This window comes from Syngnathus acus, chromosome 24, assembly GCF_901709675.1.
Source record: "Syngnathus acus chromosome 24, fSynAcu1.2, whole genome shotgun sequence".
Taxonomy (NCBI): Eukaryota; Metazoa; Chordata; class Actinopteri; order Syngnathiformes; family Syngnathidae; genus Syngnathus; species Syngnathus acus.
The window spans coordinates 7,921,598-7,947,369 of NC_051108.1; the positions used below are offsets into that span (position 1 = coordinate 7,921,598).

Sequence of the window (25,772 nt, forward strand, 5' to 3'; positions counted from 1 at the left end):
AAAGTTCCCCAAGGCAGTGGTAACAATATCGATTTTTCAGGTGCCATACCAGAATTTTTTTTTTTTTCAAACGCAAGTCCCTCTACTAAAGTACAGAGCACTGCAAGTATAAACATTCCTGAAAGTGAGAGTGCTTAGCATGCCGCCATGTCCACGCAAGCGGGACACACACGTGCAGGCTGGAGGCTTCCAAGATCTCTTAACAAATGTATACATGCTGTGTAAAATTGTAAATGTATCCATGCAGGAGTTATGGGCTGTGTCTGTGGTTGCAAACACACAGTGAGCAGATATATGATGTCTCATGAGGCCTGCCAGCTCACAGTCATCCACTTTTTATTATTTTTTTTAAACCAGGCTACTCTGTTCTATTTGGAAAAAGGCTCATGCAGTGACTCCGATGGCCTCGGCTATTGCTGCTGATGTGACAATCAACACTGAACTGTATCTAAAAATCCCCCAGGGCCCCCAAGGAGTGCAACAGACAAGTTACCAAAGTTTTTTTTTAAGCAGTTTTACATTGGGACATTTTCCAAGTTAATTGATGCCTCATAGCCAGTAAATGGGTGACCTTGATGAATATTTCAGGATTTATAAAGTACCTCATTAGCACAGCATTAGAAATGTTTATATTTATGGATTTGGAATGATGAACTATCAATCCATATATGTGTTAAAAGTGTAATTCAGGAGAATTAAATTTATATGAACAAATGAGTTCATTTCATGAGTTCAAGTTTTTTTTTTTGGGGGGGGGGTTGCCCAGAGGTGAGCTGTTTAGCAGCCACATGCGCGTCTTTTCAAACATTCCAAATGAGCTCCGTGATTATCTGCCACAGTGCAGGTGTACCTGGCTCATCGGGGTGCCAATAAACAAGGCTAATAAGCAGAATTACCGTTTTTTCCCATGTATAATGCGCAAAATTTAACTAATTTATTGTCCTAAAATCCGGGGTGCGCATTATACATGGGAACAATCTTTTTTAAATTTTTTTTTTTTTTTTTAATTAATTAATTAATTTATTTATTTTTTTGGGAAGAAAATCATGGTACAACAATTTTTGAAGAAAATCTTGTCACGGATGGAGTGTGGAAAGGAAGAGGGCGACCAAGTGCAGCTTGAACCAGGGTTCATTGGAGGAACTCAAAACACAGACTTGGTAAACTAACATAACTCTCTAACAAAACCAACAACAGGACTGACCGACAAAGACGTGGAACAAAAAGACAGGGGACATTACCAAAGACAGGAACAGAAACCTGTGTTATTGTCAAATATTGTTTGTTTTTTAATCTCCATCGCGGACTGGACGTCATACGGAGGCAGTATCACTGCGCATGCGCACTATGGATCCGATGCGAATAGTCCTCTTCTCTTCTTGACTGACAATGAATGTGATAGTTTAAATACATACAATCAGCAAATAACAAAATACGTATTACAGGTAATATTTTATTTCACAACACTTTGCCTTGTTCCTTTCGTCTCTGCTGTTCACTTCAAACACGCTCCATACGAACGCAATGCTCTCGTATCAGACGCTTGCTCGATCACCTGCTCGTTTGCTGTCACAATGTACCCTACACAAATCCGAAACATTTGTTGCGGCTCCGAGTCACGACGAGGGGCAAGTTTTGGTTTCCAAGGGTGTTTTTATTCCTCTTCAACTTCTCTCCCATACAGAGCCGCCTTTTTCACATGTCCGCACGTCACTTTCCTCTCTTTTCATTTTAACCTAACTGATCGCGGTGGTGCCTTTATGGGCAGTCGGAGAAATCAACGCCAACAAAAAAAATACATCCAGCCTAGTTAAGACCATACCAAAGACTATAAAAATGGGACCCATTGCCTCCCTGCTTGGCACTCAGCATTAAGGGTTGGAATTGGGGGGTTAGATCACCAAATGATTCCCGAGCGCGGCGCCGCTGCTGCTCACTGCTCCCCTCTCCCCCAGGGGATGGATCAAAATCACACGGGGATGGGTCAAATGCAGAGGACAAATTTCACCACACCCAGATGCGTGTGTGACGATCATTGGGACTTAAAAAAATAAAAAATAAAATAAAAAATTTGGGTGCGTATTATACATGGGTACAGGCTTTTTTCCAGCATTGACATGCCATTTTTAGGGTGCGTATTATACATGGGGGCGCATTATACATGGAAAACAACGGTAGCTGGAATTGGATGAATGTTAGCCAGCAATAATTATCAACTGACAGCAAGAGTAGCCGCCCAGTTATGAAGGCAGGGCAAAAGAGTCTTTAATTGAATGTCAGCAGTAAGCTGCGGGCGATGTTGAAGCTGAAGGGCAGGCCGCCTTCCCAGAATGCTTTGCTACTCGAGAGAAGGCAGGGTCAAGACTCGTGGAATGTGGACTGAGGGACTTTGATGGCTTCTGTCTAGCTGGTTTTGCCTCAAGGGTGTCCTCATACTGTATGGTGTCATTACATAATGTGCTCTCCTACAAGATTTGAGTCAGTCTCAGAAACCTCAAGCACTGTTGACAACTGCAAAAAGTACCGTGCCGTGCATTAACAACTCAATAATGTTTCTTAAAGTTACTCCACATGCACAATGGAATGAGCGCAATCAGGAATGAAGCAAGTATACGTTGGTTGTGACAGGGGTGCTTTCAAAGCTTCTGTCGGGATCAAAGCGTCATGGATTAATCAATGTATTGATTGGGCGGGTGCCTACAGAAATCCAGCATGTGATTGGAGGATTTAGGTGGGCTCAGTCACAGTTGACTTGACTGACCTGGTTGTTGAAATAAGAGTTATTCCTGGAAATGGCTCATGGTGTGGATTTTAAGATTGACTATAGCGCTTTATGCTTTATTGAAAAAAAAAGAAGAAAATCTTAATGTAGGGGTTTTTCCAATGAAAATAATCAACCCTGGTAAAAAATCACAAGTGCAAAATAATTCAAAATAAATGGGGGGGGGGGGGGGGGGGTCTTATGAGGTAAGGGGTGGGGAGTTGCTACGTGGAGGCAGGAGTGGTGCTGAAGGGACAGCTCCCGCCTTATAAAGTACAAGACGGAACTAGCCCCCCCCCGAAGAGCAGCACAACCATGAACCAGCCCAGCTCCCCGTCGTCCAGATTAGCGCTCGCTCTGGGCCAGACCCCCTGACACGCAGCAGCCATGAAGAGGCAAAACGTGCGGACCCTGGCACTCATCATCTGCACCCTCACCTACCTGCTCGTGGGCGCGGCGATTTTCGGCGTGCTGGAGTCGCAAACGGAGACGAGCCAAAGGCGAGAGGTGTCCCTGCGCCGGGCCGAGCTGCTCCACACCTTTAACTTGTCCGCGGGGGACTTTGACAAGCTGGAGAAGGTTGTGCTGCAGCTCAAGCCGCACAAAGCCGGGGTGCAGTGGCAATTCGCCGGCTCCTTTTATTTCGCCATCACTGTGATCACCACCATAGGTAAGTCAACCGCATTTTCAGAGGGAGGTACTTGTTGAGTTGCGGCACACGGGGCAACAAAAACACGTGACACGTGAGCTTTAAAACAAACTCTTGACATGAACACTACGCACCACAGGTGTCCGCTTGCAACATATGTAGCCACTACAGTGATTCAAAGCATTGGAGCAGAAATCCAGTCGTCTTAATAAATAAAAATAAATAAAAATATAAACATTAATAGCCTAGTGCGATAAGGAATAACAATTAAAAGTAATGCTATAAACAATCAATATATGATAATAGATTTGACGAACAAAGAACCCCAATATAAATACTTAAGATGGTACTCACTCATGCCAACATAAATTGAAACACAAATGAATTTGTTAAAAAAAAAAACTAAAGTCTCAAATATGTCAGGTCATCTCTGAAAATGTAAATGATATGAAATAAAATTATACACACATGTTGAACTCCAGCACAGCCATGCAAATATGTTTTGCCAGGCTTGACACCTGGGGACACCTTTATAAATAGACAAAACATCAGAGCTTATTGCGCTGGGAGCATTTTTGGATGAATTACAGCAGGGGAGGGGGGGGGGGCACATTAAAGTAAAAAAATGTGCTGCAGCTGCAGTCTTTAAATACACCCAAATAACAATTTTCTACAAATTGCATAACTTTGTAAAACCTTTAGATGGAGAATTTGTCCTTATGTGTTATTCCCTCTATTCTTCAGCATCTTCTTGTGTGTATGGGTCAAGACAGAACTGATCTGTGACTTGTAACCCAATCAGACACGGGTCTTTTGGAAGTGTGAACTCTACGGCTGCTGCAAACACACAGCGATCAGTGTTCCATGCTACCATTACATATTAATGAGAACACCAGAGCCCAACAGTAGGCCTTGTGGCTCACAGTTTGGATGCTGTACTCACTGTACTCACTCAAGCTCAAGCCACAATGACCTACTGTCAAAACGGCCACACTGAAGCACTTTATACCAATCCTCGTGAGCATAACCGAGAGCCAATATATAAAAATAGGCCTGGAGCTAATTTTCCGTGGGATATTCTTTGAAGTTATAATGCAGTCATTTTAGAAATGAGGTCTTACGCATTAGACCCAAGTCAGTGTGAGGACTGAGAATCAAATAAAATCACACAAATCATGCATGCATCCATTTTACATTTACAAATGAGTTTGAAAAAAGGAAACGCTTTTAAGATTGCAGGAGGTCGGGCTCGCTGCATAACTGTTGGTGTTGGTGAGGGTCGTATGGTAAAAATGAAGGCTTAGAGGGAATCGCCCGCGCGGCCCATGTGCGACCACACATGAAGGTCGGGCAGACTGTGTGGAGGACAAACATGAGAAGTGACATCCTCTGGCTGTTATCTGATGTCCACTACATACGTCAGATCAAAAACATGGGAGATACTTGAGTTATTCATATGTAGCACATATTTTGACCACATGTCTTGTTTTTTATAGATGGCACAGATTTTGTGTTTGCAATTTCATTGCTAGTTGACTTCATTCATCCCCACCAAGATAAATTGCTGTTGATGTTTTTTGGGGCCGCATGCTGTGCAAACTCGATGGTATTATTTGCTGGCATTGTAGGTTTGTGATTTTGTTGAAATCATTTTTTAACTGCTGCTTAATGGGGTTGGTTGTTTCATACGCCACCAGACAATTGTTAAAAATAAAGTGTCAAATTAAACCTTATCTCAGCACTCACTTAGTCGGGCCAGTTTCCACCTATTGACATCTTGCGGATGATGGGTGGCCACGATGATGCAACATGACGTGGATATTTTGAAAATAACAGATGTCCTCTCCTTGAAATGACACAATGGACCTTGAGAATGAAGACAACATTTGTTGCAGTTAATGAATAAATGGCCTCCGTGTTTCTGAGTCACTTTTGTCTCTGAGATGCCACTCAAAGGACAAAATGACTAAAGCGATTTTTTGTGAGCTCCCAAAGACATCTTAAAATGTCTACTTGAATAATTGTTACTTCACGTTTGACCTGACCTGGAATATTTTGAAATGATAAAAATCCATGTATCGCTTGGGGTGTCATGACATCACAAAGGCTTTGTTCAGTTTGATAAATGTTAAAATTTTAGATGAATTTTCTGAGAACAAAGCTGCATGTCTCTCTTGGTTTAGGAGATTCACGTCGCATTGTCCTGTATTTGCTCGGGTCGTGATGTTTATTCATGTGTTCAATGGAGAGAGACAATGAGCAGGCTTGGCGGGTTACCGCTGCTTTGTTGGTTATAGATTTGCAGCAGCACCTGCGAGCATTGACGTCATGCAACTTATGGTCGTTTTGGAGGATTTTGTATTTATTAAATGCGCTCTAAGCTCATTTTGCATCTCACTTGGATACACTTTTTACCTTTACACGGAAAGTATGACGCAATGGAAATTCTTACTGGTCTGTTGTGAATCATAGGTACTGTATCTCAAAGTCGATAATGTTTGACTGGAATTATTCCCCCCTTGCTCCTGTCGCTCACCTCACGTGACTCACACGAGCTGCCACACGTCTCTGCTTTATGCTCCGCAGCCTGTATGGAAAGTTGCCTGACTGGCTAAACAAAACATTTGTATTTATTAGACTCCATGGTCTGGCTGGATCATCGCAATTGGCGTTAAACCAAAGCAAATAGTACACGGTAGTGAGACATGAGTGGGTTTAACTTGAAGCTCCCTTCTGACCCTATTCAGGGTTATAAATATACAACTCATGATGGACATGAGGAATAAGCTTTATCCTAAGTAACTGGCTTCGCTGAACTCTATTTTTTTCATGTGAAAGGAAGGATACCGAGAGTCTCATGCCCTGGAATATGACTCGATGCAACCAAGAGCTTTATTATTTAGTAGTAGTAGCAATAGCATTGCCATTGGTATTTTCCTTTCACCGTACTGTATTTCTGTCTAATCATTCCTAATGACTTCCCAAAAAGAAGCTCATCACTAGGAATGTAACATGATGCTTTGTGTGCACAAGCCTCCCTCTGCGTTCACATGGCCATCCGTCTCGCACTTTCTCCTCTCGTGGTCCGAAAAAGGAAAGGTATTGGGAATGTGAGTTGTGTGTAGACACTTTGGTTATGATTCCCAGAACAATGACTGGATTAAAGTTGCAGTGAGTTTACAAGAAATGTTCAGGGTTCGTAGTAACACAGTGGAATAATTGCAGGGGGAATTCCTTTATACAAGATACATGTCATGTCTCGTCCCCAGTTTTGTGATGTGTATAGGTGGTCATCGTTTCTGTGTGTCTGTGTGCTCGCCCCCCCTTCCTGTGTGCCCTTGATTAGTGTAATCACACTCACCTGCCTCTTGTTGCCTGTATTGTATTTAAGTTCTGTTTGTGTGCCACTCGATGTCGGAGCATTGTGGACAATGCACGTGTCACTGTTATGAGGTTGTTTGGTTCCTGTCTTTTGTTTCACGTCTTGTCGGTTAGTCCTATTGGTTTTGTTGTTTAGTCACGTCAGTTTGCCGGGTTTGTCTTTTGAGTTTGCTGCAATAAACCCTGGTCCAAGCTGCACTTGGTCGCCCTGCTCCATTCCTACACTCCAGCCGTGACAGAATGCTCCGACCACTACAGCGACCAGCGCTTGGACCTCCCTCCACCACCAGCTCCCACTGCGAAGCCCGATCCACGTCCATCGTCCGAGCAGGTTCCAGCGTCATCGGACTTCGCTGCCGGACCCACGGCCGCCATCGGAGTGCCTCCCGGCGTCATCAGACTCGCGGTCGCCATCGGAGTGCTTCTGGCGACAGCAGCTTCGCGGCCGCAATCGGACTCCACTGCCGCGACGCCGGACCCGCGGCCGCCATCGGAGTGCCTCCCAGCATCATCAGACTCGCGGTCGCCATCGGGCTCCACCCCAGCGTCGCAGGGCCCTTTGACGTCGCCCGACTCCAAGCCAGCTGCGCCGGACCCGCGATCGTCCCTGGCTCCACTCCCACAGCTGCGGCGCGTGGTGGCTCTTGCTGCTGCCACGGCTCCGCCTTACGAATGCCGCTGATCGTGGTCCGGACTTTCGAGTGCCGCTGATTGCGGCGAGGACTTGTTTTTCTAGCCGCCCGAGTGCGGGTTTGTATGAGTAGCCACCCGAGTGCGGGTTTGTGTGTGTGGCCGTCCGAGTGCGGTTTTGTGGGTGTAGCCGCCCGAATGCGGTTTTGTGTGAGTAGCCGCCCGAGCGCGGTTCAGTCCCTGAGTTGCCGCCGTTTGCGGTTCTGTTTCCCCGGGTTGTCGCCGAGTCGCCGCCCAAATGCGGTTCTGTTCCCCAAGTTGCTGCCGATTGCGCGTCAGGCCCCCGGTGTGTGCCGCGATTGTGGCCCTGGGCCCCTGACCGCCGCGGCGTGCAGTTCTGTCCCCCAAGTTGCTGCCGATTGTGCATCAGGCCCCCAGTGTGTGCCGCGATCGTGGCCCTGGGCCCCTGACCGCCGCTGCGTGCAGTTCTGTTCCCCAAGTTGCTGCCGATTGCGCGTCAGACCCCCAGTGTGTGCCGCGAGTGTGGCCCTGGGCCCCTGACCGCCGCTGCGTGCAGTTCTGTTCCCCAAGTTGCTGCCGATTGCGCGTCAGGCCCCCAGTGTGTGCCGCGAGTGTGGCCCTGGGCCCCTGACCGCCGCTGCGTGCAGTTCTGTTCCCCAAGTCGCCGCCGAGTGCGGTTGTTTCCCCAGTCGCCGCTGTGCGCGGTTCAAGCTATTTCGAAAACCAGTAGGGTTGTCTGGACTAGTGCGCTGCCCCCCCCGCGTGCCGCCGTGGGGGGTTGGGTTTTTGGGACGTCGGGAGCCGTCCCTCGTGGGGGGGGGGTTTTGTCATGTCTCGTCCCCAGTTTTGTGATGTGTATAGGTGGTCATCGTTTCTGTGTGTGTGTGCTCGCCCCTCCCTTCCTGTGTGCCCTTGATTAGTGTAATCACACTCACCTGCCTCTTGTTGCCTGTATTGTATTTAAGTACTGTTTGTGTGCCACTCGATGTCGGAGCATTGTGGACAATGCACGTGTCACTGCCATGAGGTTGTTTGGTTCCTGTCTTTTGTTTCACGTCCTGTCGGTTAGTCCTGTTGGTTTTGTTGTTTAGTCACGTCAGTTTGTCTTTTGAGTTTGCTGCAATAAACCCTGGTCCATTCCTACACTCCAGCCGTGACAATACAAGACGAACTGAAGTCATGAAAATGTAAATGATAAGAGACAGGAAGTGCTAAGAAATCTGTGTTAAGGAGCTTTAAAAGGGCAGGATGGAAATGCGGATGCTCTTGTAAAACAATTGCTGGAAGAGTGAAATTGCATGAGTTGTTGGCGCTCTAAAACAAACACAGCTGTCGGTGAATTCTGTCACGGATCAGATGGAGCAGGGCGACCAAGTGCAGCTTGGACTAGGGTTTATTGAAAAAAAAAACAGACTCGGCAAACTGACATGACTTAACAAAACAACAAGAGGACTGACCGACAGGGACGTGAAACAAAAGACGTGAATACATTAAGACAACAGACGTGACGACATCAATGATCCGACGGGGAGTGAGGGGCAGAAAGGACTTAAATACAAGGCAGGTGACTGTGGTTACATTGATTGAGGTGACACAGGACGGGAGGGGCGACGCGAACAGAAACCATGGCAAACCGCAATCGGTGGCAACTCTGGGGACATGAACCGCAATCGGCGGCAACTCTGGGGACATGAACCGCAATCGGCGGCAACTCGGGGGACATGAACCGCAATCGGCGGCAACTCGGGGGACATGAACCGCAATCGGCGGCAACTCGGGGGACATGAACCGCAATCGGCGGCATACGAAAGTCAGAGCCGCAATCGGCGGCGTTTGAAAGACCAGACCGCGATCAGCGGCATTCGGAAGGCGGAGCTGTGGCAGCAGCAAGAGCCACCACGGCGGCATGTCAGTCACACAACTAATGATCATATTTAATATTTATGTATCTCATGAGTGTTTAGTTCAAAAGGTTGCAAACTTTTTACACCGGGTGTTGCGTATAGAAAAAAAGGAAAATGGCCGCTTTGACGATGCTTCATCTTTGGTTTATTATACATGCAAAAACAAATATATAGAGACAATGGTCATTGCACTTTTTGTACAATACACAGAATAGAAGTTACTATAGAAGTTTTTTATACACACTAACATAAGTGGATACAAATAAATATTAAACACAAAAGCGTCCTCTAAAAACCCAAAACTACATTCTGAATGTCTGCTGTACAATTGAAGGCTCAAAACACAAATAAAACAAGTCTCCTGCATGATATGGAAAGCAAATACACACACGCACGACCACCTTGGAGAATAGGCGAGCGACGGTTACAGAAGATCCCCCCCCCCCTAATATACCCCCAACAATTTCAAAGCGGGTGGTCAATAAATAAAATAAAGCACTGAGCACTGGTTACTATGTCCGCTTCACAGTTCAGCGGGTGCAGGTTCGATTCCACACCTTGTGTGGAGTTTGTATATTCTCCCCGTGCCTGCGTGGGTTTTCTCCGGGTCCTCCGGTTTTCTCTCATCCCAAAAACATGCATGTTAGGCTGATTGAGCACTCCAAATTGCGCATAGGTGTGAGTGCAAGTGCGGATGGCTGTTCATCCCTGTGTGCCCTGCGATTGGCTGGCAACCAGTTCAGGGTGTCCCCCGCCTACTGCCTGCCAGCACGCCCGTGACCCCTGTGGGGACAAGCGGTACAGATAATGGATGGATGGAAAATAAAATAAATTTCAAGTCTGCGTAAATAAATGCCATTTTCCAAATGGATGATAATTACAAACGACTTCAACCGGTCTACTCCAAGTTGCTCACAGCACTGGAGTGATTTGGACTGACAGCAGCAATTGAGTGTAGCTCGCTTGCTTATATACTATACAGTCTCCGAGGGGAATTTGTTTTCCAATTTGTCTTCAGCATCTGCCTAATACCTCAACAAGCCAACCTGAATCAAGTGGACTGTCACACACACAGACACACGCACGCACGCACGCGCGCGCGCGCACGCACGCACGCACGCACGCACACACACACACGCACGCACACACACACACACACCTAATGATAATAGCAATAACAGTCGCAGGTGAGTAGTGTTTACCCTTGAGGGCCGCCATCGTAGTGCAAATTTATGAGTACACATTAAGTAGGTGTGAAAATAGAAACACAAACATTTTGATGACCTTGGGCTAAAACAACAGACTGTGAGCCTTTTGCTTTCTCAAGTAACACCTATATCATGACCATCACATGGGATGGCTCCTCGGTTTCCTTTCCACAGGCTACAGGGGCAAATGATGACAGAGTGCGCAAACTAATTACCTCAATTTTACAATAATTGCTCAGAAATCAATTTCAAATGTGAATGTATTCGAAAGTGTGGAGCGACTTGGTGCTGTAATGTGAAGATAAGCCTGAATTTACTCTCTTGGCTTGCAGACAAATTATCCACTTATTGCCTCGGTTGATTACCTATGCAAAAGGTACATGAGGAATTGTTTCATTATGAGTTACTTTTCTAATTTGCAAAATTAGTAAAGTAAATAACGAAATCAACAGAAGTTCCGAGAAGGGTGCATGGAAGTTGACACTGGAATGTGCTTTACTGCCACCTATAGGACTGGAGGAAATAAGATAAGCTTCAACGTTGTCATTCAATAATTTCCCTAACAGGAAATGGCAATTTTATATGAATCATAATTGGTTGAGACCTACACCATTCGTTATGAAACAGAATGCTCTTTGCATTACCCTCTCATCAGCCACAACATAACATTAATTATACATTACTGTATTTTTCGGACTATAAGTCGCGTTTTTGTCATAGTTTGGGTGGGGGGGCGACTTATACTGAGGAGCGACTTATATGTGATTTCTTTCACAAATTTTCAAAATAAAAAAAATAAAAAGTGAAACCGCGATAAACAAACCGCGATGTAGCAAGGGATTACTGTAGTTTGAACTGCAAGTGACGTCAGCGGCAAGGCGCGGCGGTTGTTTACATAAAGGACAAAGGATTCGATCACGGGATGACGAAGATGACGAAGGGCCCCACGTACTACCGGCATCATTAGCAGCTTTGTTTGTAAGTGACACGGAGGATGAAGAGTTTGAAGGATTTAATGATTTGGAGTGACACACTATTATGGCTTTCACGCACGCCCAGTCCCACTCTACGGAGCTCTCTTTCACCTGCGTGGATGGAAGTCGGGTGGCAGTCCGGGGACGGTGGATGGGGCTTGGACATGGCTTTTACACACGCCCGGTCCTATTCTTTGGAGCTCTCTTCCACCTCTGTGGCTGGAAGTGCCACCTCCGGGGATGGAAGTCCACGCCGCCACACGCCTGGAAGTCGACGCCGGTGCTTGGGGCCCTGTGGCGGTGAAGTATTTATGTTATAGTTATTTGATATATTTTATTTCGTGTAGCAACTTGTATATACTATTTTTATCGTTACAGTTCAGTAGTTGTTGGCTCGTTGAACTCTTGTTTTGTCAAATAAAGAGCCGTTACCAAATCCACGTCTTTCCTGGTACTTTGTTAACGCTACAATATTGTTATATACTAGCTCTGTGGAATAACGACGAGGCTGACGTCAGCGGCGCACGCGCGGCGTTGTTGACAAAGGACGAGGAATTTGATCGATGGATTTAATGATTTGGAGTGACACAGATGGTTTGATAATATTGTTGTTTATATGATAGTTATTTGATATATTTTATTTCGTGTAGCAACTTGTATATGTTTTTATTGTTACAGTTCAGTAGTTGTTGGCTCGTTGAACTCTTAGCCGTTTACCAAACCCACGTCTTTCCTGCTACTTTGTTAACGCTACAATATAGTTATATACTAACCTGTGGAATAACGATGAGGCTGACGTCAGCGGCGCACGCACAGCGTTGTTGACAAAGGACGAGGAATTTGATCGATGGGTTTAATGATTTGGAGTGACACAGATGGTTTCATAATATTGTTGTTTATATGATAGTTATTTGATATATTTTATTTCGTGTAGCAACTTGTATATGTTTTTATTGTTACAGTTCAGTAGTTGTTGGCTCGTTGAACTCTTAGCCGTTTACCAAACCCACGTCTTTCCTGGTACTTTTGTTAACGCTACAATATAGTTATATACTAACCTGTGGAATAACGACGAGGCTGACGTCAGCGGCGCACGCACAGCGTTGTTGACAAAGGACGAGGAATTTGATCGATGGGTTTAATGATTTGGAGTGACACAGATGGTTTCATAATATTGTTGTTTATATGATAGTTATTTGATATATACTTTATATATCGTTATATGGGTCTGTGGAATAACAACTACTGAACTGTAACGATAAAAACAAATACAAGTTGCTACACGAAATAAAATATATCAAATAACTATCATATAAACAACAATATTATCAAACCATCTATGTCACTCCAAATCATTAAATCCATCGATCAAATTCCTCGTCCTTTGTCAACAACGCTGCGCGTGCGCCGCTGACGTCAGCCTCGTCGTTATTCCACAGATCTAGTATATAACAATATTGTAGCGTTAACAAAGTACCAGGAAAGACGTGGGTTTGGTAAACGGCTCTTTATTTAACAAAACAAGAGTTCAACGAGAGGACAACTACTACTGAACTGTAACGATAAAAACATATACAAGTTGCTACACGAAATAAAATATATCAAATAACTATAACATAAATAGTTCACCGCCACACGGCCCCAAGCACCGGCATCGACTTCCAGGCGTGTGGCGGCGTGGACTTCCATCCCCGGAGGTGGCATTTCCAGCCACGGAGGTGGAAGAGAGCTCCAAAGAATAGGACCGGGTGTGCGTAAAAGCCATGTCCGAGCCCCATCCACCGTCCCCGGACAGCCACCCGACCGAGTGCCGGCCCCCGACTTCCATCCACGGAGGTGAACGAGAGCTCCGTAGAGTGGGACCGGGCGTGCGTAAAATCTCCAAATCATTAAATCCTTCAAACTCTTCATCCTCCGTGTCACTTACAAACAAAGCCGCTAATGATGCCGGTAGTACGTGGGGCCCTTCGTCATCTTCGTCATCCCGTGATCGAATCCTTTGTCCTTTATGTAAACAACCGCCGCGCCTCGCCGCTGACGTCACTTGCAGTTCAAACTACAGTAATCCCTTGCTACATCGTGGTTCGTTTTTTTTTTTTTGAATTTTGAACATTTGTGAAAAAAATCATATATAAGTCGCTCCTCAGTATAAGTCGCCCCCCCACCCAAACTATGAAAAAAAACGCGATTTATAGTCCGGAAAATACGGTAGAATATTTAGACATCAGCGGCACGGCGCATACGCGGTATCGTTTCCATAAAGGACGATCGATGGATTTAATGAATTGGAGTGACACAGATAGTTTGATAAACGTGTTATTTATGTAATAGTTATTTGAATAACTCTGAATGTTACGTCAGGCCCGTTCTCAGCCCTTCGTTTGTGTTTATGTCACGTTAGCATACCTATCGTTTAGCCTGTTGTTGCTCGTTCATGTCTGTTCTTAGTGTTGGATTTTGTCGAATAAATTTTCCCCAAAATGCGACTCATACTTCGGAGCGACATATGTTTTTTTTCACTTTATTGTGCAATTTATGGCTAATGCGACGTATATTCCGGAGCGACTTTTAGTCCGAAAAATACGGTACATATAATGTCATCTATATTAAGTCTTGCCACACACGGATACTCTGTTCCTTTGTGACCTGGTCTGCTAAGGTGAAGCTGCAGATTGAGTGGAGGTGGAGCAGCTCCACTCCCTGTCTGCCAGCATTCGCCATCTGCTTCGCCCAAGGCAGTGGTCGTCCCACACAAAAAAGGTGTTAAAACGACCTGGACACACACACACAGTTAAAACTGACTCTGACATTTTCTCCGAAAACTATTACGATGAATTGATGGTAGTCAATAATGGAACACAGTACGAATACTTATAATACTTAAAATATTTTGTAACAGTAAACGGATACAACCTCAAGGCCACGTAATGCATCCAATTCCACTTCCTGCTTTATGTCATTTGTGCCAGCGGGCTTTGATGTTTATCAGCAGGCCTCTCGGTGTCCCTTTTTAATCCAGCCTTTCTCCATATTGCATTTACGCTTTCATTAAGTAAACCGATCAGTGTGTCATGTGCCATTGCCAGCGCATGTCACTTTAGGACACAGCATCTGCTCCCTAAAAGCTGCTGGACCAATTTTAGGCTCAACATTGTTGGAATCAGGTGGCAGCTAGGAGCAGGTGAGTGATGACAGAGGTGCAAAATGTCAGAATAAAAGTAAAATGAGAAAATGTTGAGACACAAATGATCACGTGGACCACAGGAACGGCGATCTTGTGATTCAGTATATTTTCATTACATGTACTGTGTGTGTTGGCAGTGTTGCAAAAGAAACGCTTTGAAATTCCAGTATCTCATTACACAACATACTCTCTTACAACTCACTCTTTCCTCTCTGGTCTGCCCACACGGGTGCATTTTGAAAGCCCAAATGGAGCACTTGAAACAGACCCGCCGGTGCTTTTGAGATGACCTCTTAAAAGCCCATGACTCAAATATTTGCTTTTGACTAAATGGGCCTTAAAATTACATTTGGTTTGTTTTGCTATTGCTGCACTAAATCAACATTGTTGATTCTTACAACATGGAATATAGGATCAAGTCCTCCATCGTCATGGCAATGCCAGAAATATGGAGGTAGATTGGGGTCAAACGTTCTGTATTTGAAAGAAAAAACTTGTAGTACTTGAAAAAATAAAACTTGAAACTGAAAACAAACGTGTTGAGCTTGAAACTTGAAAAATAGAAACATTTATTAAAAAAACAATTTAAAAAAAACACCCCCAGGAAGACAGAAAATGTAAATTGAGTGTAGCAAATTTGAACAGGTTCCCTGAAAAATAAAGATCTGGATCTGAGAAAACAAGAGTTGAACCTGAAAAAAAAGATGTGACCTCAAACTTGAAAAAATAATGGCAATGAAACCAGAACATAAACAGTTTATTCAAAAAATTTACCAAAGCAAAGCCAAACTATTTTCAACTCGAAAAAAACTTTTCATACAAGTATTTTTATTTTGAATAAATTTTTTTATTTCAAGTTTCAAGCTTAACATGTTTATTTTCAGTTTCAAGTTTTATTTTTTCAAGTACAAGTTTTGTTTTTTCAAGTACAAAACATTTGACCCCAATCTACCTCCACACAGAAACCTCTTAAGGATGGTTTTTTTCCTATGTTTCCTAAACCTCTCCCATACGTCCTTTCATCTTTCCTATCCTCATTGACCCTTCACTAGCCCCACCATCCGGCGCATCCACCCCCACGCAAGCCGCCGTTCGGTCCAGCTGTGTTGTGACTTTTAAAACAAGTTTGCATCCAACGACTATCAGTTACATAAATCACGTGATTTATTTAATTAGTCAGCCCCCTCGTCGAGATCTCACACTCCACTTGGAATAGCTCGCTTACTGAGCTCATGGAAAACTTTACTTCTGCCAAGTTTTCTTTTCATATCCCCTAAAAAGGAACCTGAGGAGTACGCACGGAACCGGACCTTGTTTTATTTTTATGGTGAGAGCAAAACAGAAGCTTAAATGGTTGGACACACAAAGACGAATCGATGAATATTTGTGTGAATGTTTTAGAGGGATTTCTGAAACCAAATTAAAATGAAACTAGACAGATGCTAACTTGAGGCTGATGTTTTAGTCTGCTTTTTTAGTGTCTTTCATTCTGTCAGTAAACTATTACAAGCTTGCTTGGTTTTCTGTTCTTCGTATGATATTCCTCGAATTCACTTTGTTTGCCCACATGCTCTTTTTGTAGCAGCTGCCAAGAAAGTCTCAGGTCAAAAGTCAGAAACAAAATGGAGCGAGATTCCAGGGACCAAAGCTGTGTTTAAGTGCCAAAGTAAACAAACGACGGGGTCATGTGGAGTTGGAGGTGTCTGTGATTAAGAGACCAAGTCTGTCTAAATGTGGGAAAATCTGCTATCATAGTCATCTTTTGCACTTGTGTCATTTTGTGGTCAGAGTTACAATCTGAAGGGTCAGGCACTGATGTCTTTGGCCTGCCACAGCTGGAGATGAAAGCAGACTGTGGCAAAAAAAAAAAAAAGCAGCCCGCTCGAAGACAGCCTATTCCAAAATGATATGAATTTGTGTTTATTTGCGTTTGTGCAGAACATTCCATGGTATGTGTGTCCTTTTTAAGAGCGCTGTAAATGTAGATAAGTGGGACGTAGCGCTCGCCAGACCAGCTAGACCAGGGGTGGGCAAACTACGGCCCGCGGGCCACATCCGGCCCACGGGACCGTTTAATCCGGCCCGCCAACCCTGAATTAATTGTATTATTAAACTTTTTTTTTGTCATTTTGCCTGCAATGACTGCGTTTCCCCAGTAGATGGGGAACCGCTCGCCTGCGCATTTACTACCGGAAGCCGTGTCAGAAAGCTCGGTGCACACTCACAAGTGCGTGTACGTACGTACTCAGTAGTACGGACATGGCGCACTCGCGCTCTATTTGTATCAGTCCCGAATTTAGAGCGTGGGCTGTGACGACAGCATTCTTGTAATTCGCTCGCTGAGCTTTCAGATACAGTTTTACGCTAAAGCCACCCACAAACCTTCCCCTGGAATCCTTCCATTAAAATGAGTGGCCCGAAGAAAAGAAGTGAGTGCCGAATGTTAAAAGAGTGGCCAATTTGGCTCGACGTACGCGACCTGACGTTCAGCCACATCAACCCGTCACAGATCGAGGTAAACGGATCTCTCCTAAGAATTGCCACAACAAATTTTACTCCAGACTATGATGCACTATCAAAAAAGGGAGACCAACAACACTGTTCCCACTGAAAATGAAGGGGAGGCTCTCAAGTTTGTTGTAAAAAAATGCATTTTGAATATGATTTGTACACATAGCAGGGATTGAAACTAGCGACCATTCTCATTTTCAAACAATGCAGGATGCTCAAGGACATTGATGCACCACCTGTTTGCGACTAATCTTAACCTGTAAAGTTCTTAAGGCTTACTTTAAGGAAGTGTTTCCCGTTTCCTCACCTCTGTTACCAGGTGTTTGTGAGTTAAAACTCTGCTCTGATGTTCAGATACCCCTCACCGTGTTGCCGTTTTGATTACTTTATTTGGATGTATGCTTTCACCGATTCTTCAAGATGATATATTTGGTCAGAATGTTTGCTGTTTGATGTGATCTCATAAGATAAACATTTTTCATTAATCTGACCTGCAGGCACTGAAGTGATGGAGACTGTTATTCATAATAATAGTGTCGTATTTTATGAGAATCACTGATAGCAGTTTTTTAGTGATTTTTTTTTTAATGCTGTTAATAAATGCATTTGTTTTCAAAAAACGTGTTTGGAATATCCATGCTTTACTACCTACTAAAGGCCAAAATCTTTTATGCAATGACCTTTACAGGTCGCTTATATTACTTCACACAAACACTACGTCCATCTGCTCCTGGTTCGGCCCTCCGGTCCAAATTTAGAACCCAGTTCGGCCCGCGAGTCAAAAAGTTTGCCTACCCCTGAGCTAGACGTTCAAATTGCAGTCGTTCAACTGACTGCACCTCACCAATAACGTTGCCATTTTTGTTGTTGTAGGGACCAAGATCCACCATAAAAAAGAGATCCTATTCCACCTATTATTTAAAAAGATGCCTATATTTACACAGTCGTGCCCTGAGAAAAAGTTTAACTTGTTCTGTTACCACACCCATATCACGAATCATCTTTCCCCATTGAAATAAATGGAAATGCCATTAATCTGTTCCAGGGGCCCCCATGAAGCAAAAATACAAAATGTCTCAGAAGAAATGCTTACAGGCATCTTGAGTCATAAACAATGCTAAAACGTTTTTGAGCTTCCAAAAAGAAGCCTGCCTCTACGATTGTATACACTGCAATTTGTCACATGAGACACTCTATCCTTTAATTACGCCGGTGCAATTATACACAGAGAAGAACATCCTGAGGGCTCCGGTTTCCACCTTTGTCTCCCTGTCTCAAGTGGATCTATGATCCACTTGTTGTATTATCCAACATGGCAGTGCATGCCTGGTCGACTTCCACTTCTGAAGACATTAAGAGACACTACGAAACAAAAGGGCACCATAATTTCAAATTTTGCAATGGAGTTCCTGATAAATAGGCTCTGTTTTGATCTCAAAAGGCCCAAAGTGCTCAATGAGAAATATAATTGGATGACACGTGCTTGAGAGCAAACCAATTCATGACCACTCATGTGATACCATTCTTTTAATATATTTTGAAGGCACACACTTGGAGTTGCCTAATTAATGAGTGTATTAAAGACATGGGCTGCAGTGGGTGGTGTTTTGTCTTCAAGTACACGTGACAAACAAGCACTGACAAGACCAGAAAGCTTATACTCAGTGTTCGTGATTATATTATCAATTAAGAATAGAGATGTGCACCCATTTGCTAAGATAAATGTGGAATAAATAAATTAAAAAAATCTTCAAATTTAACATGCAGGTTTTTCTTCATGATTTCATTCCCTTCTGAAAATGATGTGCTCCAAGGATCTTAAATGAAATCACCTTAAGGCTCAAAAGCAGTACAAACACTAATGAGAGGGAGGTGAGAGCATTGACTAGGCCACACCTGTGCTCCAATGACATTAAGCCTCTCCTGCTTGTTAGTTTTGCATAATCAATCTTTTAAAATCTTCTTAGCATAAATACTAGGCAATTTCCATATTGCCATTCATATGATAATTACAGAAATGAGGTTATGAGAGAAGCCTCAGCCTCAGGTTGGGTGGTTGATAATCTTTTTAACAAACCAAGACAATGAGATGGGTTTAACGCTAGGAAAAGTGATTTTCCTCTAAAAAATTCCCGTCACATGAGAACTTTCTCACTGTAGGCAGAGCGGCATGGGTTAGAGGTGGGGATGTGGACCTCTTCAGTTTTACACACAGCAGTAGGACCGCAGGGGCTCGTCACCTCCAGCTCCTGCTGTCAAAGAGCATCGCTGTCAATCAGGTGATGCAGGGCTGTCGATATTTCCTGGCAGCTGCGCCGCTCTTGAACACACTGTGCTATTCCCGCTCTTGCAAAAGGAAAAGAACAGGAATCCAGTACAGCACCTTTTTTTTTTTTTAAAGAAAATGCATACCGTGTTTTGCCATGTATAATGCGCAAAATGTAACTAATTTATTGTCCTAAAATCTGGGGTGCGCATTATGCATGGGTACAACAATTTCTGAAGAAAATCTCCCTTGAAATAAAACTTGAAATCACACCTTTCTTCTTGTTTGTTGTCAATCGCGCATCGCATTCAGCCATCCTGCCCAACACAGTCAGTAAAATTCATAATAGACGACACATCGTTTGATGCGATGGTGCAATCGTTGATGGTGTGTTATTGTCAAATATTGTTTGGTTTTTAATCTCCATCGCAAACCGGATATCATACGGAGGCCGCCATTACAGATGCGCAGAACGGATGCGCAAGACACGTCAGCTATATAAAGAGCGAGAGTTCAGTTCTCTACCTAAATGCGTATTACAGGTAATATTTTATTTCACAACACTTTGCCTTGTTCCTTTCTTCTCTGCTCTTCACTTCAAACACGCTCCATACGAACACAATGCTCTCGTATCAGACGCTTGCTCGATCACCTGCTCGTTTGCTGTCACAATGTACCCTACACAAATCCGAAACATTTCTTCGCTATCGAGTTTGCTAGCGCATGCGCAGTGATACTGACCGGCAGAATAACATCCGGTTGTTCCCAAAGATGGTCTTTTTTCTGAAATAATTTTACGTTTACGGACTTAATTAAGTAAGAGTCAAAATTTGGGTGCGTATTATACATGGGTACATGCTTTTTTTCCAGCATCGACATGCCATTTGTAGGGTGCGTATTATGCACGGGGGCGCATTATGCATGGAAACACACGGTACTCTATTCGAAAAAAATGGGAAAAAAAAGTGTCAGCACCACCATGTTAATTTTGCATGAACGTCGGTAGATATTTTCCATAAACGATTAAGAACAAAATTGGTTGGAAATTGATTGTCTGAGCTATGAAGGTGAACCTATTGCTGACTTTGGACTAGCTAATGACAGGGATAATAATAATACAGACTGTGATAGGAATGGGAAAAAAATTACAGTTTGCTCAACAAGGAACATGAAACACCACCAAAAGATGGCAGCAGAGCTGGGGGAAAAAACAATACAAGAAAACAACAGAAAAGTTGCAACAAAAGCTCACAGCAAAAACAAACCACAAGAAACAAAATGCATGGGCACAGAAGAGTTACGTTGACTACACTGGTGGATCCTGGACATGACAGGATGGAAGATGATTATTTATACTCAGGTGATTTCGATACAAGTGGAGGCAATCACCATAATGAGCAGGAAGTAAAGCTTCCAAAACAAAAGAAAACAATGACTCCAAAAAAAAAGTTACAACGCGAAAGAGTCCACTAAAAAACTGACTATTTAACATAAATGATGAGCCATGACAGATAATAAAGTCCTAATTTCAAATAAATATGATTATCTTTTTCATTTACATTTACAATGCTTGAGAAGTGCTTCATGTGAAGTAGAGCTTATAACAAATAGGCAGACAGACTTTATGATCCAGAATGCATAAAACTGGAGAGGACTATGCGGAAGCACAAAGGGTCATTTTGTCACTCTCTCTCCCTCCCTACAAAACAAGCGATACACCCTACGGTGTCCTTTTCATATGAGCTGCAAAAAATTGCAAAGGGCTAATTAGGTGCAAAAGCACTGATTAGGTGAGGCCACTCCACAGAGAACAATTGCCAATGAATTATTTAAACTCTCTCTGCTGTACATGATATCAATACTTGGCCATTGGCGCCACACTGCTGTGCATTCCCATCTCCAATTTAATTCTGCTGTTGTGAAATGAAGTTTTTGAACTGATCAGAAGATGTGTGGAGAGAATACAAATTGGCTTTGACCAGGTTTGACTCTCCTCCAGTCTTTGTGCATCTCTCACAGCCTCCAGTAGAGTGAATTAGTTTTGCCCCAGTAACTCAGTAAGTTTCTGTGTCCCTGTCCCACAGGGTATGGTCACGCTGCCCCCAGCACAGATGAAGGGAAGGCGTTCTGCGTGATCTATGCCCTCCTTGGCATCCCTCTCACCCTGGTCATGTTCCAGAGTGTGGGCGAACGCATCAACACATTTGTGAGGTTTCTTCTCCATCGCCTGAAGAAATGCCTCGGAATGAGGCGGACGGAGGTTTCCATGTTCAACATGGTGACGGTGGGTTTTATATCCTGCATGAGTACGCTGTGCGCGGGGGCGTTGGCGTTCTCTCAATTTGAGGGATGGACCTTCTTTCACGCTTTCTACTACTGCTTCATCACTCTCACCACTATCGGCTTTGGGGACTACGTGGCGCTGCAGAACGACCACGCTCTGCAGACCAAGCTGGACTACGTGGCCTTCAGCTTCATCTACATCTTGACTGGCCTGGCTGTGATCGGAGCCTTCCTCAACTTAGCCGTCCTCCGCTTCATGACCATGAACGCTGAGGATGAAAAAAGGGATGCCGAGCAGAGGGCCCTACTGGCCCATAATAGCCAGGCCGGCAGACACATGCGCTGCGCGACGGACCAAGCGTCCCCTTCCTCCACGGCGTCGGGATGTGGCGGAGGAAGCGGCGGCGGAGGAGCGGCCAGCCGGGGACTGCGTAATGTTTATGCCGAGGTTCTCCACTTCCAGTCCATGTGTTCTTGCCTTTGGTACAAAAGCAGAGAGAAGCTGCAGTACTCAATCCCGATGATCATCCCACGTGACCTCTCCAATTCTGACATCTACATGGAGCAGGGAGAATCCTTCTCCAACCCGCTTCACTCCAACGGCTGTATGTGCAGTCTGCAGCCCCACTCGGGCATTAGCTCCGTGTCTACGGGTCTTCACAGCATCAGCGTGTACAGGAGACTCAATAAACGAAGATGCTCCATCTAGGCATGATCTTTAGCCCACTTGAATTTTACCTGTGGTAAAAGAAGCATGCCAGGTCCGGACATGGAGGGGACAACTTCAGAGTTGATACTCCCTGGTGGTGATGTCCAAGCAATCTAGGCTCCAAACACTAAGCACAAGTCAGCCTCTAAGTCAGGCAAGAGGTCAGCCCGTCTTCCTCGCAGTTTTGAGGTTGGGGGTCAAGCCTACCTGTGGATCTTGTGCATGTTCTACCCAAACCATGCTTGAAATAAGAAAAAATATATTGTTCTCACGTTTGATCAATGTCCCACTCAACCAAAAATTATTTGTGGACCTTGGATGAGCCACAATTAAAAAAAAAAAACATTGATTAAAAATGTTATAACAATGGCACCTATTGATATAAATGAACGTTACGTTTGTTAAACACAGACACTGAGATTTTGCTGGTATTATTTTTAATGCATATGATTGGTGGAGAAAGAAGAAAGGGGGTAGGAGGTAGGTAAATATCACCTTTCTTAAATTAATAGACTGTGTATATGTTGTACACATTATAAAATGTGTATATATTTGAACACCTTAACTGTTTTTTCAGTAATTGTACTGAGTGTCGTTTCCTTTGTGTTATGTTCAAGACCAATTTTTCAACCGGCTTCGTCCTTTGTTTATCAGAGATGCTTTATGTTAAAGTTAAGAAGGATTGTTGCAAATCAAACATGGATTTATGGGGCATTCATGTTTCAACCACTGGCCATTGCCATCCCTTCAATCGGACCTCAGAGTTTTATACAAATGTATTGATTCAATCTTTTCAGTTTCTTCTCGTCATCTGACTCTTGTGTGTACTTGTTGCTTGTCGATATGTTTTCTGATATCGTTGTTGTTGCATATATACTTACATATCGAATTCACTGCAGCACCTTAGAAGATTGTTGTCTGCTTTTGAACACTGGATGTCAGTGCACATTTGTTTCTTATTCTACAGAAACCAAATTGTTTTGTTTTGATTTAAAACAGACATATGCTTTAGTGTTGATAAGAGGTTATCATAAATGGCCTCAGAGTTTGAAACTCATGCACTTTGCTTAAATAACACACTTCAGACGATTTCAGGTTTTCATACAGTGTCCTTTTCCACTTCAGCCCTGTGATGCATTTGATTGCTATAGTTTGATTTTGGTTGGTTTTACAATGTTCCACTAAAGATTTTCTTTCGGACGCATTTATATTTTTCTTCATACAGACACAGACTGACAGCTAAATAAGGTTGAACTCGATGATAAATTGCAGTCAATAATGTGTGTAGCCATATGTAAACAAAATAAGTTTACTTTACTACAATAAAACATATTTTGGTTCAAAACAATGTTTCCTATGTTCAAATTGTCTCCATTTCTGTACTTCTCACTTCAATACTGCTAGAAGTTGTGAGTACTCGAATTACGTATTTTAGCGAAGACCGTTGCTATGGTTACAATCTGTGACATCCTGCTGGTAATCACTACTGAAGGTTTAAGTTCACAAATGACATCTTCACGAGACATTGTTCGTAGGATGAGATAAGCAAGCCTATGTAACATTAAACTTAAAGTGTAAAACAATAACCTGAACACAGTACTTGCACCATGCACCAAATAATTGACAGCGTTTTGGCAGGTGTGTCTAAATTAAAATGTAATATGCCGTATTTTTCGGACTATAAGTCGCGGTTTTTTTCATAGTTTGGGTAGGGGGCGACTTATACTGAGGAGCGACTTATATGTGATTTTCTTCACAAATTTTCAAATTTCCAAAAAAAAAAAAAGTGAAACCGTGATAAACGAACCGCGATGTAGCAAGGGATTACTGTAATTTGAATTTTAAGTGACGTCAGCGCGCGGCGGTTGTTTACATAAAGGACAAAGATTCGATCACGGGATGACGAAGATTACGAAGGGCCCCACGTACTACCGGCATCATTAGCGGCTTTGTTTGTAAGTGACACGGAGGACGAAGAGTTTGAAGGTGTTGGAATAATTTAAGTGAAGCCTTGGCCTGCCAGACCTGGAGGCCTTGTCTTTACATTTTATGACTCTTACTGTAGGTTTGGTTCATAGATTGTTGTTGGTCAGAACTGTTTTTCTTTGTTAAGTGTTACATACAGTTTGAAGTAGTTGCGTACAAGTTATCCTATATTTACTCAATGTTTGTTTAAGTGTTTAGGACAGGACAAGTCACTCATTATTATTGTGTGTTAATTTACCAAGTAGATAAAGTTAGCAAAGGTTTAGTTGCATTGTTCCACAGGAACCACAGGAAAGCGGCAATCCAAGTTATCTGATCCCACTCGAGGACGAGTCAGCCAACCATGAGAGAAGGACAGCTGGTTGAGGAAGGAGGACAAAGTCTGCGGGAGTCACGGGCCGACAATGAAGTGCTAATTCACACCACACTACATTCCTTAGCTAATAAGCGTTGCTACAGACACTATCTCCCCTCCCGTTAGTGTAGCAACGCCTCTGTAACCAGGGCAACCAAAACATTAAATAGAGGAGCACGTGAAGTGAGAACTCAGAATTGATGGAGATTGTAACTGAGTTTGCTCTCTCTATCGTTCTCCTCGCGAGTAAACCTGTTCTGGTTCTTTTCTCCTCTTTCTTCCAGCATGTGGTTTAATGTCTGATGGTATTTAGACCTGACATTTATTTGGTCCTTCGAGCCGGATGCCAATGCACCTGAGGATTCCAGCGGGCGGCAGCGGAGTTCCAGAAAGACCGCGCGCGGCAGGACCTCCTTAGGTGGGGTCCTAGAATCCTTTTCAAGGGCTGGTTGTCTGCTCGTCAGCTGGGATCTGAAGGTTGAAGGCAATCCGAGGTGCAGAGGTGAAGAGAACCAGAGAGTGAGTTTGTTTTGTTTTTTAAAAGAATGAGCGGCCGAGGGCTCGTCGTGCCCTATAAAAGTCCTAGGACAGAACGGAAAGGTCCGTTCTAAAGGTACCAAAACGGAAAGGTCCGTTTAAATAAAAGTTACTCAACGGAAAAGTAACTCAACGGAAAGGTCCGTTTAAATAGAAAGGTACCAAAACGGAAAGGTCTGTTTAAATAAAAGTTACTCAACGGAGAAGTAACTAAACGGAAAGGTCCGTTTAAATAGAAAGGTACCAAAACGGAAAGGTCCGTTTAAATAAAAGTTACTCAACGGAGAAGTAACTAAACGGAAAGGTCCGTTTAAATAGAAGAAATAAAAGGACAGAGGTGTCCGACGGAGAAATCCGTTCAAAAGGGTTAGCGGAGTCCGCGGGAAACCGAAAGTTCCATCATACTGTGTGAT

General features: G+C 43.6%; 1 protein-coding gene across 1 annotated transcript; it reads left to right on the top strand.

The window, feature by feature from the left end:
* Window positions 1-3,066: 3,066 nt before the first annotated feature.
* kcnk3a (potassium channel, subfamily K, member 3a) lies at window positions 3,067-24,191 on the top strand. The gene is made up of 2 exons (XM_037245102.1): window positions 3,067-3,431; window positions 21,574-24,191. Exons 1-2 carry the CDS (start codon window positions 3,149-3,151, stop codon window positions 22,479-22,481), a joined length of 1,191 nt encoding a protein of 396 aa, XP_037100997.1. The 5' UTR covers window positions 3,067-3,148; the 3' UTR covers window positions 22,482-24,191.
* The last annotated feature ends 1,581 nt before the right edge of the window (window positions 24,192-25,772 follow it).

Coding starts and splice junctions, on each gene's coding strand:
- kcnk3a (XM_037245102.1), top strand. CDS start 3,149: ATGAAGAGGCAAAACGTGCGGACCCTGGCACTCATCATCTGCACCCTC. Junction 3,432..21,573: donor CACTGTGATCACCACCATAG/GTAAGTCAACCG, acceptor CCTGTCCCACAG/GGTATGGTCACGCTGCCCCC.